This window comes from Gigantopelta aegis, chromosome 2 (genome assembly GCF_016097555.1).
Source record: "Gigantopelta aegis isolate Gae_Host chromosome 2, Gae_host_genome, whole genome shotgun sequence".
NCBI lineage: Eukaryota > Metazoa > Mollusca > Gastropoda > Neomphalida > Peltospiridae > Gigantopelta > Gigantopelta aegis.
This window is the reverse complement of record NC_054700.1, coordinates 29,394,795-29,409,325: the sequence shown is the minus strand read 5'-3', so window position 1 is coordinate 29,409,325 and position 14,531 is coordinate 29,394,795. Positions and strand designations below refer to the sequence as shown.

Sequence of the window (14,531 nt, the reverse complement as noted above, 5' to 3'; positions counted from 1 at the left end):
GGCAGGACGTAGCCCAGTGGTACAGCATTAGCTCGATGTGCGGTCGGTCTAGGATCGATCCCCGTCGGTTGACCCATTGGGCTATTTCTCGTTCTGTGTGGTCCTTAACCATATGTCTGACGCCATATAACCGTAAATAAAATGTGTTGAGTGTGTCGTTAAATAAAACATTTTCTTTCCTTTCCTTTCCTCTCTAAGACATCAAATAGCCAGTGATTAATAAATCAATCTAGTGGTGTCGTTAAACAAACTTCTTCTTGAACGCGTGAATGTCTGCTGTTTCATCAGCACGCTATAGAGAGTAGAACATTTTGCAGGTACAAGCGTGACCTTGATGACTACAGTCAGTCTCGACTGTGTATTGACCACTTGGTGTCCAGTCAGCAGGGTCGTAAGATGTATCAGCCGGATGTATCTGTGTCCGAGTCTGCCGTGGACGCCAGGCGGAACAGATCAACGTCTCGACACACAGCCTACAGGATTCAGAGACGGAATCGGTCACGTTTAGCAAGGAAGGTAAACACAAAGTTCTCTCACGTTATCTGTCGGTTAAAGTGACAGACCCTAGATTCAAAACCCTATAAGACATAGTTTTCACTTGTAGTAGAGCCCTTTCTGATAACTGAAATCATACTTTACTTTGATTTTATTGTTTAGATTAGCCGAAGTATTTCTGGTCATCCTGGTGTTTTTAATATTACAAAATGCTTTTTTTTCTTCGTTTTTTTAAAAACACGTGTGTTTGAGAAGTAACAGTTATGGAGTTGAGTTTTAGTCAATTTTTTAAGGGTATTTCAACGTCACAAACTCTTGTATCACTCTGTTGTAACTTTATTCAGATGTGTTATAGGTTTGTAGATTAACTAAACTCAGTGTCCATTTGCATGGGTTCAAACTAGGGTCTGCGGCTTTAAAGAATCAAGTGTAACCATTGTATGTTAGCCACTTGTGTATTAACATTAACAGTAATGTGTAGACATAACTAGTAATATGTCACCTATAACAAGTGATAATTGAGCATAGCAAATCTGTTGGCCATTTATGTGTTAACATTAACAGGAATGTGTAATGTCATAACCTGTAATATGTCACCTATAACAAGTGATAATTGAGCATAGCAAATCTGTTGGCCATTTATGTATTAACATTAACAGGAATGTGTAATGTCATAACCTGTAATATGTGACCTATAACAAGTGATAATGTAGAGTAGCAAACCTTTCGATCTTTCGGCCACTTGTGTGTGAGCTTAACAATAGCATATGGGTATTGACACAGGACAGTGGGTTAGTTGTTTGTGGTTAGTAACTTGATTTTAATCTTTTAACATGCTCCTATACCACAGAGATTTCAAGCATGTCTATCCCGGGGCCCGTCTCTGGAGGCCAGAGGCCGGCTCCAGGACAGAAAACTTACGGGACAATTTTGAGTTTTAAGGCAAAATATAATAGGGGAATTTAAGTATTTTGTTTGCACAATTCGAAATTAATAATGATATAAAAATCCAAATAAAAACAAATTAATAACATTTTTGGCACTTAATTTAAGAGCGGGCAGCCAAAAAGAAAATAAACATAAAATTTATATTTAACCTTAGCCCTTGGGGAGGTAAGGAGGTTAAGGTAGGAGGTTAGGCCTGTGGTTAGTAAGAGAGAAGTCAGTGTAGTGGTCTTACACCAACCCAATGAGTCCTTAAAAGTCAAACTGAATAATGCCCCAAACATTATTCAAATTATTTTATATTGCTATAGGGGATTGTTGTTATATCATCTACATTTAAATTTCATCTTTTGGTATCATTTGTAGATACTGATTATCTAAAGAAGAAAATGTTTGATGTGTTATCTTATAAGTTATATTAGAATATGTACATTAATTATCCACATAGTTCTACATAACCAAATTAACAATCATTATATGAAACACACATGAAATAACATGTGTAATGAATTAATTTGTGGAAAGTGAAGTCATAACATAACGTTGCTTCCCCAGTCCTAGCTCAGACTGTGCATGTAAAATATATCATTTTGTTGTCTCCTGCTAGTTGTGGTTGAAACATTTTAAGATGGTCCTTGTTATATTCCTAAAATAATAACAATAATAATATGTATAATAAAGAAATTATTACACTGGTGTGTGAGTCGTACTGATTTTACGAAACTTGTGTCATGATTCATGTATTACCCCTGCTTTTGCTTGAACAATATAAAATCTTGACACCACGAGCTTGTATGATAATCTCTATTTAGATGCGAGTCCGATATATTTTAACATGCTCCTATATACAGTTTCGAGCATGTCCCGGACCCTGTCTCTGGATAGCCAGAAGCCTGATCCAGGACAGATCTATGTAGATACTAATTATTTAAAGAAGAAAATGTCTGATGTGTTATCTTTGTTATTAGAAAAGGCTCTAGCTGTTACTTAGAAACAACTTCCATGTAACAATGGCAGAAAACTCAAAACAGTTCCTTTAGCAATGGAAACTTTTAAAACTATGTGACGTTATGTTTGCCAAGTCGTGTTGACGCCATATGTAGTACAGACAAGGTCAATGGTTAGCAAGTGCTAAATAATTCAATACTATAAAAATATTTGACGTCTCGAGTAATAAATCAGCCCATTTCTTCTAGCTAGTGCATGTAACATATACTGATGGAAAGAAATAAGGAAACACATCAAATTGTAGACCAAATTTAATTCACAACTAGCGTAGTAATGTCTATATTTCATACCAAGTTGTAATGTGGGATTGAATGTCTGTAGTGTTGAATGTGCTGCCTATATGTTCCCAGTCAACTTCGGACAATATGAATTGATTTTTGTTGCTATCTGTGTGAATCACAGTGTGATCCTTTATTTCTTTCCATCAGTATATATTCTCATTATTTAGTGAGTTTCAAAAGTTTAGTTCATGATTTTGTCAATGGAATATAGCCGACTGTCTAGATGTGTGTAGTGTTTTCATTTTGACTCTTTATCATTTGATTTGTGCCACCTTTTCAGGAAAAGCAGGTCCATGTAAGTTTTGTGTGCTATTTAATTGCATGCTTTCACCAACACTTTTCAGGTTTTTGTTACTTTTATTTACCACTATTCCCAAGATTGTTTACTTTTTAATAAATAAATAGATTTTTCAGAATAATAAATTGTTTTTTCTACTGTGATGAAATATCGGAGTAGAGGGAATCATTTGTAATGTACAGAAGGAACCTGAAAATTTCATTTAATTATTATTCAGATTTGTTTGTTATTAATGCTAAGGTCTTACCAATTGTTGTTGCGGTGAAGGTTTTCGCCAGTATGTTCAGTCAAGATGTAAGATTGGGAAAACAATTGGAAAACATCCCAGTAATGACATAAATTAAAGAATATGCCCAAAATTAGACCCTGGAAATACTAGAAGTACATGTAAGAGTACTTTGTGTATTTTATGTAATTCAAACAGACTGAATCTGTTATGGTGAAATAAACTGCATGTTACAGGCCTTGGCATTTCAAATTTTATGCTCTATGGTTCTGTGGCTCTTATTATAATCGGAACACATCACAGAAAGTTTTTTTTTTTTTAGTAATCTGGGAATTGTGAATTGTATTACGTTAATGCAGGGCTAACTCTGACATTCGCTAAATTCGCCAAATGCAAATTTTATTTTAGTTTGCCGAAATAATTGCATGTAATAATTGATATTTTGTTAGAAAAATATCTGTGTTTGTACAATGTTTTAAGTTTAATAGATAATTTGGTGAAATGTTCTGCTCACCCAGAGCTATATACATGTATACATGTTGCCCTGTAATGGGTAACATACTTTGAGTTCTGTGATTTTCCCGATACACTACTGGAAGCAGTTGTTTTCACGAAATCCGTAGACCTGTGCATAAGGTGTGGCGCGACCTTTGAGAGGCAGGTGTCTTCTTTCCAGCTGAGTCAGTTTTCGGTTCGGGTGAGGGGTCTGTGATCGAGGAGGTTCCTACTTTGGCTGACAGTGCACCAGAGTGGGAATACGATTACCAGGCAGTCCTCGGTTTTGTACAGGAACAAGTCCGACTGGTGTGCCTAGATGCAATTCCGTCAGAGGAGGCTGTTCCCTCATACCAGGGTGTTTCTTTTGGAAACAGACCCTTGGCAACGGAAGCTCCATGGCAAGATTTGGGCTTGCTGTTGGCGCACATGGTGCACGAATCCCTTGCGGAAAGTGATGTGTCGATCGTGGGTTGCGATCGTACAGGTATTTTGGGTGCTGTGTTTTGACGAATTCCTGGCAGTTTTAAATCTAGCTTACCAGGAAAGTATTGTCTGCAGCAAAGGTTGTGTCCTCATCTAAGACATCATATAAGACGGTGAGAGCAACCTTCCTTTCTCATCCGCTCGGGTGCCACCCACCACCCAACGTTAGTGTGCCGCTCACAGAGTTAGAGACTTTGGAGAGGTTATCGAAACTTCTCTTTCAAGTTAACAATCATTTAGGAACTTTTTTCAGATGGCTAAGGGATCTTTGCTGGTGGTTTCGAAAGCCTCTCATCACATCACTCAGCTTGCTGGGCATGTTTTGGCAAACAGCCTACTTCTGCATCAGGATCTCTACTTGACGGGGCTGAGAGTGACAGGGGTAGTTAAAACCTACTTTCATAGTTACTTACTAAGGGAAACCTTACTTTTTGAGACACATTTCATCTTTGTGCAGAAAGCGGCAAAATTCATCCCCAGAATGCCCATAAGCGCAGTTGGCAGCACCTGCATTCAAGCTGACACCTATCAAGAAATCGGCTTTTCTTGACAGTTATCAAATACCTTTGGTGTCTGATTCGAGCATGCAGTCGGGTAGTGCCCACATTTTGGCAAAGCAGGGATGTTCTCAGGGGAGGGAGTCAAATTGTATCAGTACACAGGGCCACCAGAGGGAAGTGACCGTTATTCCAACCAGTCGCTGACACAAATCGTTCTGGCAGATAGTTTTCGCTGACTAGTATGGGGGGTGGTGGTGGGGGGATTGGAATACTATCTGGGGCGGTCGAGTGTCTTTCTGCCATTACTCAGTGAGATGTTTTGCCTCACCTTGTTGGTTTTAATGTCAGTTGGGGACGTATTCATTTGATTTTAAAAGTCACTTTTTACATTTTATACCTTGTATGAGGTGGTTGCCTTACACTGTATCGTTACTTGAGATGAACACTACTGGTTGAATTGATAAGTCCTCATTTTTTACTCACCTTCTCCCTTTAATGTTAAATTCACGTGCTCTAACAGTGTTATATCACGTCTGTTATAACATTGTTGTGCTAGCACAGTAAGTTGAATAAGACTATTAGAAAATTTGTTTCTAATTATCATTATTATTCATACTTACATGTACCTAGTGCTAGCACAACAAGAATTACCTCCCACCCATCCCGAGGGAGGTTTTCCTTGATTCAGTCATTCTGGACTGAGTCGAGACGAGGATATACGGTCTGCCCATGTGCGAGTGTACTATATACGTCCAACAAGGGGAGATAATTCTGCAGTGGAGGTTATAACTCGGGGTCTTATAGCATTGTTGTTGTGCTAGCACTAGGTAAGTCTGAATAATAATGAAAATTAGAATTTTTTTCTTCTAATAATCAATGATTAATAAATCAGTGTGCACTAGTGGTGTTGGTAAATCAACCAAACTAACTTTTTAACATTCTTTAGGGGTTTTCCTGGTTCATTGAATTTTTATTTTAACTACTGTTTTTGTTCTCTTTTATTTTGTAAGGTACAGGGAAAAGAACTTTTTTTACATGCTTTTTGTTTGATTGTCTGTAGGAGTAATTCTGCCTATAAAAGATGTCTTGCTACTAATGGAAAAAATGTAGCCGGTTTCTGTTCTAAGACTACATGTCAAAATTAGTAAATGTCTGACATCCAATAGCCAATGATAAATAAAACAATGTGCTCTAGTGGTAAATAAATAAACTTTAACTTTGTTTGTTGGACTAAACATTGGCAGCCCTGCTACTATTTCTAAATGATCAGTGGCAGTTCTATAAATGAATTTCAAGGTGAAAATCAATGAGCAACCACCCATAAAATAAAAGAACATAAAACATGACTTATTGTCTTTTATTATTATTATTTATTGTTATTATATTTTTTCAATCAAGCAATCATGAATAAATAAGTCTACATCATCTCACAACACATATCCAAAGAACTACCATCTCACTCATTTCTGGAATTGCCCTAAATCAATTTACAGTTGTTATATTGGAGTCAGCTATTAGATCACAACTTAGGTGTAAAGTATTATTTCTGCATAAAACTGTTCTCCCCAACTTGTTTAGTAGGTTAAATGAAAGGAATACCTCAGACTATTTTAAACTAGTTATTTGGTGTATTGTGTATGATTATTTCTACTGATAACAAGCAGCTAGGGATTTGTATGTGCACATTCCTAGAGGCAGGATACCATGGCCCTTAATAAACCAGTGATGGGACACTGGTTGGAATGGGGTTGGGGGGAGTGGGGGACTTGAGTTCATTGAGAGCAATCGATCGTATGAACCATTGCACATCAGCATTGCACATCAGGTAAGCCCTCTACCACTGAACTACATCCCACCCTGTTTACTCAGGTTAAGTGAAATACATACTTATCCATATAAGTCATTGCCTTTTGTCACTTACGATTTGTGATTATGCATCACTCAGAATTTAATTTGTCATTTAAGTGTTTAAAAAAACTTGTAATTATCATATAATGTCTTACATTTTAAAGTGCAATCAAAGTATGTAATATTTTTCAGATCACATACTTTAAGAATTTGATAACTTTGCAAATTAGTCGAGGTCTCGGCACTAGGTTTATTGACATTTAAGCAAACGTACTTGGGTGACACTCCATGATTGACGTATGCATTCATAGTCATCAAATAAAAACATTTCATTGGTAATTTGACACTGAAAGCTGTCCAGCGTTCAGAAAACAAAAAACGTTAGGCATAACTTTATTTTGATGTAAGGACATCCAAAATGACGTCATTCGAGTTTGACGTCATTTCCATTAAAAAATACACTGCACCACATATTCTTACGTCATTTGAATATCTAGTAATGGCGGATTGGAATTAAAGTTGCGTGTACAGTTGTACACGTTGCATTAAACTTGAGCTTATATGATAAAGAGATTATTACCCTCGTGTATTTCGGTATCGTCAGTATCATATATTAGGAATAAAAACAATATAGATACCGAAAAACATTCTGGTAATAACCTCTATATATGTAATAGATACATGTATGCATTGAAATTAATAATAAAAAAGATAGCAATTTGATGTCTATACAGTACTTTTCTTTGACAAGTTGCGATTTATTTACATATGCCCTCCTTACCTCACGCCATCTGCAAGAAATGGTCATTTGACAATGCTTCAGTCCAGCATTGCTTGTAATGTTTGTTCAGAGACTGTTGGCTTATTTGCTACATTAAGGTGCATAAAAGTTACCAGCTATCACAGATGCTTCTAGATACCATTATTCATGATGTAAATCATTGACATTGAAAATATCCATGTCTTGATATAGTCACAATAGTGGCCAGTTCTTTGGTAGTGGGCCAGGTAGAACAGTTTTTTCTGGAGTTGCTTATTTGAAAGTATAGAAGCTAATATGAAAATACAGCAATTCATTTCTTTTGTCACTTACACGTATGGGTATAATATAATATTCCTAACATTAGCTACCCTGTAACCATATATATATATATATATATATATATATATATATATATATATATATATATATATATATAGATATATAGATATATACAATGTAGATAGATATATATATATATATATATAGATATATACAATATATATATATATATATATATATATATATATATATATATATATATATATATATAGTAGTCGTTTTCGAGTTGAAAGACGCTATTTTATAGAGTGCTCAACCGTGTGGGAGCCAGATATATCGTTAAAAAGTGTATGTTTTTCTCTACATGACAGGCTTGTTTCGTGAGAGAGTTGAATTATTGCTCTCACTCATCAGATGTAGATTTAATTACACCGTCAACGGAAAGCTTTCCGTTGACGGTGTAATTAAATCTACATCTGATGAGTGAGAGCAATAATTCAACTCTCTCACGAAACAAGCCTGTCATGTAGAGAAAAACATACACTTTTTAACGATATATATATATATATATATATATTATATATGTAGCTGTTATTTGTATATATGGAGCATTAACATTTCAATTTTTAAATAACCATAACCATTGTTTAAAGTCTGGGTCATGATACAGGCTCTGTGCCACCATTATCTGCGCATGAATGATGGGGTTTGGAGGTTTACTTTTTATATTTTCTCTCAATAAATCATATTAATAAAATAAAAAAATATTCTAGGTTTAATGAAACTTGATCAAATTAAAAATGAATTTTTTCATTATACAATTTTTGTTTTTTAATAGAGCTGCTTTGTTCCTAATTCTTTTTTGAAATGGTTATTTTCTCTAGCCACCTCAGTTTCAAGGTCTTCCCTGAATATATTTTACACGTTTTAACACCATAAACTTGTTTCTGAGGTTCTGAATCTGCTGAATATTATAATGAGCACAGTCCAGTTGGGACATTTAGCCAATGTGAGATATTTGGAGTATTTTCTTGGAAAATTATTAAAAAGTGAGTGATTTAGTTAACATCCAGATAGTCATGAACAACTGGTTAATTTCTAATCCATGAGTTTGTTTCTACAGTACCAAGCAGCCTTAAACCGAAGCATTGAAAAGATGTCCTCCATGTTTGAACACTTTAATGAAGAAGGATGGGAGGAGATCACAGATACTCCAGGAACGTAAGTTAACGTACAGGCACACGTGCACAAACAAGAACACCTCTACCTGATTTACTTGGAGGGACAAGTGACTTCTTCCTGTTTTGTTGGTCTAACTTAAACCCAGATGAGCACACACATATACATTATACATAAATATACATGTATAACACACACATGTCTGTATAGAAACACATTCATTGACATGCACAGACAAAGATACATGTAGACAGTGACACAGTGTGTTTGTGTTTTAACGTGTGTGTTGTGGTATTACCTATAGACTGAGTGACACAGCATGTTTGTTTTGTTTTTTGTTATGTCTGTGCTGTGGTATTACCTATAGACTGAGTGGCACAGTATGTTTGTGTTGTTTTTGTTACCGTATTTTCCCATGTATTATGCGCACCGGTGTATAATGCGCATCCTCCACTTTGAACATTTATTCCAAAAAAACAAACATGAACCACAATATAATGCGCACCGTTTTTTTAAACTACAAAATTGACGATGAATGCAAGATGTACCATTTTCTCCCTGTCCCCAAAATTAATCAAAAGCGAAAGCATCGGTATATTCAAGAAACAAAACTTAAGTTAGGTACTTGAATACATAGATCTACATATCACCTTAAACATAGGCTAGTACTTGCGTACTTACATGTCACACACTCACACATGCATAAATCGAGATTTCTAAATTTATAGTAGTGTGGCATATTTCTGGTTTGATGGAAATGGCCAAATTAAATCTCATGAAAATTAAAAATATTTACGGTCCAGTTTTGTCATTTTTGTGCACTTTTTGACGAGGTATGGATACTTTTGTACATTTATTACAACCATCACAAGTGAAAAGCGATTTTTAAGATGGTTTTGGCGTTTCGTTGTAATGAACACTGTCAATAACCTGTAAAGTACCGTAAACTTAGAACTACCAATCGGCGCTTTTTTATGGATGATCGCTGGACATTTTTAAAAGAGTTTTTTCTATTGTTATATATAGTGCGCACCCCCGTTTTTATCCTGTATTTTCTGAGAGAGAAAAAAAGGTGCGCATAATACATGGGAAAATATGGTATGTCTGTGCTGTGGTATGACCTATACACTGATTGAAGCTGCATGTTTGTGTGTTACTCAGGGAAGAAGATACAGAAATGACAGAGAGTGATACACTTGGCCAGACTATTGTCTCTGTGTCACGACAACACGACAGTACCAACACACGAAACGTCACCAGTTCAGTCATGCAGGCAGTTGCCAAGAATCAAATAAAGGTAAATATTCTTCACATTATGCTGACCCTTTCAAATCCCGTGTTGCAAATTTGCGACAATTAATTAAGTAATCTGTAATTGACATTTTGTAATGTTTCCTGAAAAACACAGTGTTCTGAAAGAGGTGTGGAAACATCAAATGAGTTCACATTTTAAAAAAATTGTGTGGAATCTACTCAGTGTGTAGAACCTTGTTGCAAGGTAAATGCATTAAAATGTTGTCTTGAATACCCCCATATTTACTCTATACCGTATTTGACCGGAAATTAGCCCAGGGGGCCAAGACAACTCATTGTAAGCTTAGCATGGGGTGGGCTTATTCCCAGACAAGGGGCCAGTTTTGTTGAAAAAACCCACACAAAAACTAATAATTAAAATAAATAATAATTAAATGAACTAGGAAGAAAATGAAAAACGTCCAGTAGCACATCTATTAATTAGTGTTCCATTTGTTATTAATAAATAATAGTTTATTAATTACAATTTTTTTTTTACTAGTATCTAATTATCAGAAACGCACCTTCTATGTTACAATTACTTACCAGTGCTGTTTATTTACATTCAAAATTTAATGCTGAGAAGACTTAAAACAACAAACTCAATAGTGTATACACACGTTTCTGACAGGCAGCCAGCTTACACTACAAAGAATTATCAATCTAGGCCATTGTTCTTAGCCAATCAGAATAAGGTATTTGCCTAATTAGCATTAACTGCGGACACAGTGTGGTGGTAAAAATAGACATTGGTTTTAGTTCAGACTTGGGTTTGGGTACTTCAAAGAAATACTGCAGGCATGAAATTGAAAACAATGTTACACACTGTTACTGTTAGACTACTAAATCTCACTGATGGTAAAATATTGTGTTACATTTGTGTGTTTAATTATTTGCAGGAGGTATGACCTTTTAAATGAACTTTGAGCAAACTTGCAGTTTTGTGTTATTTATAAGGTGACGAAGTTGGGGGTGGGCTTATTTACGAATGAGGGCCTAATTTCTTAAATGCTATCAAAATGGAGGGGGGCTTATTCAAAGACATGGGCTAATTTCCGGTCAAATACGGTACATGTTTTGGATGAATGCCTGAAATTGATAACCAGCCTCGGTGGTGTCGTGGTTAAGCCATCGGACATATATACGGCTGATAGGTACTGGGTTCACAGCCCGGTACCAGCTCCCACCCAGAGAGAGTTTTAATTAACGACTCAGTGGGTAGATGTAAGACCACTACACCCTCTTTTCTCTCACTAACAACTAACCCACTGTCCTGGACAGACAGTCCAGATAGCTGAGGTGTGTGCCCAGGACAGCGTGCTTGAACTTTAATTGGATATAAGCATGAAAATATGTTGAATTGAAATGAAATGGAATAGATATGTTTATCATGTACATGTATTCTGATATACCTCATATATGCATGTATGACATAATGTATCCTGGCGTCATGTGTTTTACGTACGATAAGCAATAAATTAAAGTGTAATATAAACAATACATCGTACATACAATATTACTTTACCTTTCTCGTCACATAATTAGTTTATTCTAAAAAATAGTGATAATCTCCCGTGAACGCCATGTTTTCCTCCAGAAAACAAGCAGCTAAGTCATACAGGTGTTACCCCGCTATATTTTGACAAATGTCATATTTTTCATAGTTTCATTGGCTGTCTATTTTTGTCTTTTGTAGGGTCTACACTCATATCATACAATGTTTGTTACTTGTAAAAATATCTCTTTTTAAAGGTTAAACGTAACCAGCCAATATGATGGAAGCATTTTAAATAATTTATTCTCTTTTTGACAGGCTAAACATAACCAGCCCAGACGACGATGGGTACTTCGTGCTGGTCCTTCAAAGCAAGAAAAGTCTTCCAGCTCAGAAACACTTCCAAGGAGTACCCCTGAACGGGACATAAAAAGTAAGTGATAAACTATTTTATGCAGGCTAAATCTATAGGGGAACTCGAATAAGAATTTACAATTGCCAACATTGTAAGGTATATTAGCTGTGGGGAATGGTTATATGATAATAGTGAATTAATTAGGCAAACATTACAACCGGTAGTTCAGTATTACAGTAGGTTAAATGACCACCAAAGATCTTGAAGGACGATTGGGGTCAGAAATCAAATTTAAAAGTTGACGGGTTTTTTTATCAGTAAATCACAAATTCAAACAATAAAAATGACTAAAAATAAAACAATAACAACTGAATGAAAAAAATTGACAGAAATAATGTTCCACAGTGATTAATGGACCTTTCTGGAAATTGTCAAAATCGAGAATGACACCCCACGCACGTATACGGGGCAACTGCGTGATGCATGTGCAAACTATGGAATGTGTTTTGGTGTGTTGATGAACAGACCTGAACGTTCTTTACTAGGATGTCTGTGGTCAAAACGTATGTTCGATCTAATAGTTGATATTAACATTAATATTTCAGGTTCCCCTACTTTTTTTGAAGAGTATATATTTAACTCATTTCAATCACATCAGATCCTGTTTATATAATGTTTTGTAGCAGAATATTTTATATTTATATTTAAAGTTTAGTTTCTATAAAATATTGATATATTGATATATTTTAATAAAATATACTGAAGTGGACATGTTTTTTCTTGTCTGTAGTTATCATTTTTTGCTGCATGTAACATTATGCCAATAGCAGGGAACCATCAAATTTCAGGTCAAATCGCCCGCCCCGTCCTGGTAAAGTGTTACCATACATGTATGTACTGTATATGAAGAGACACGTTGAAGTTTGGTGGCAGCTCTTTAATCAAAACAGTTACATTTGTTCAGATATCACATATGGAAAATTCTGTGTCTTCACAAATGCAATAAAAGTGTGAAAGTTTGGTGTGCCCATTATTATTTGAGATAATATAGACTGACAGAATGTTTGGTTGGGACTGAGATAAATGATTACAGAGAAAAAAAGAAAGAAAAAAACCCATATTGTAAGTAGAAAAAATAGACTGGGATGATCTGTTTTAAATGCTTAAATATTAAAATAATCCAGCTTTAAGACCTGTAAACAGTAGAAACATTCAACCAGAACAGCTTCTTCATGTTAATGTTTGGTGTATGAAGTGTTGAATAGAGTTATTTTAGCATCATAAAAGACCTATATTAATATTTATTTTGCTATATCAACACATTAATGAACAAGAGGATTTGTTTCTTCAGTTTTCAGAGACTCTGCCACCTCACCAATATCGTTTGCTTCTCCACTAAAAGACAAACCAAAGAAAGCAGTGATTCCACCGTCTCGACAGATAGGACCTCTCAAACAGAGAGTAGGATATCTACAACAACAGGTAGTGTTTTAGTGTTAACATCAAACCAAAGAAAGCAGTGTTTCCACCGTCTCGACAGATAGGACCTCTCAAACAGAGAGTAGGATATCTACAACAACAGGTAGTGTTTTAGTGTTAACATCAAACCAAAGAAAGCAGCGATTCCACCGTCTCGACAGATAGGACCTCTCAAACAGAGAGTAGGGTATCTACAACAACAGGTAGTGTTTTAGTGTTAACATCAAACCAAAGAAAGCAGTGTTTCCACCGTCTCGACAGATAGGACCTCTCAAACAGAGAGTAGGGTATCTACAACAACAGGTAGTGTTTTAGTGTTAACATCAAACCAAAGAAAGCAGTGTTTCCACCGTCTTGACAGATAGGACCTCTCAAACAGAGAGTAGGGTATCTACAACAACAGGTAGTGTTTTAGTGTTAACATCAAACCAAAGAAAGCAGTGTTTCCACCGTCTCGGCAGATAGGACCTCTCAAACAGAGAGTTGGGTATCTACAACAACAGGTAGTGTTTTAGTATTAACATTAAAACAAAGAAACAAAGAATTCCACCAAGCCCATAGAAACCATATGGGGTCTGTTGGCCACCACCACCACCACCACCACCACTGCCACCACCACCTCTAAAGGAGTGAGAGCACGTCTACACTGACTTGTTTCTCACTAACAACTATTAACCCTTGTCCTCAACAGATGGCTCAGGTAGTTCAGGTGTGTGCACAGGATGGTGTGCTTGAACATTAAGGGCGGGGCGGGGTGTAGCCCAGTGGTACAGCACTCGCTCGATGTGCGGTTGGTGTGGGATCGATCCCCGTCGATGGGCCCATTGAGCTATTTCTCGTTCCAGCCAGTGCACTACGACTGGTATATCAAAGGCCGTTGTATGTACTACCCTGTCTGATGGTGCATATAAAATATCCCTTGCTGCTAATCGAAAAGAGTAGCCCATGAAGTGGCGACAGTGGGTTTCCTCTTTCAATATCTGTGTGGTCCTTAACCATACTGTATGTCTGACGCCATATAACCGGAAATAAAATGTGTTGAGTGCGTCGTTAAATAAAACATTTCTTTCTTTCTTTGAACATTAAGGGGCTGTTCTGTAGCAGTA

At 36.2% G+C, this 14,531-nt stretch overlaps 1 protein-coding gene across 2 annotated transcripts in view; it reads left to right on the top strand.

The window, feature by feature from the left end:
* Positions 1-14,531, top strand: part of LOC121383549 (centlein-like) — a 162,720-nt gene that overhangs the window by 127,251 nt on the left and 20,938 nt on the right. The window contains exons 22-27 of one of the 2 annotated variants that reach the window (XM_041513639.1): positions 318-516; positions 3,010-3,024; positions 8,748-8,845; positions 9,965-10,100; positions 11,910-12,024; positions 13,298-13,428. In XM_041513639.1, coding sequence (XP_041369573.1) covers positions 318-516; positions 3,010-3,024; positions 8,748-8,845; positions 9,965-10,100; positions 11,910-12,024; positions 13,298-13,428 — 694 coding nt within the window. The remainder of the gene's footprint in view (positions 1-317; positions 517-3,009; positions 3,025-8,747; positions 8,846-9,964; positions 10,101-11,909; positions 12,025-13,297; positions 13,429-14,531) is intronic. The other variant, XM_041513647.1, reaches the window with a different exon arrangement.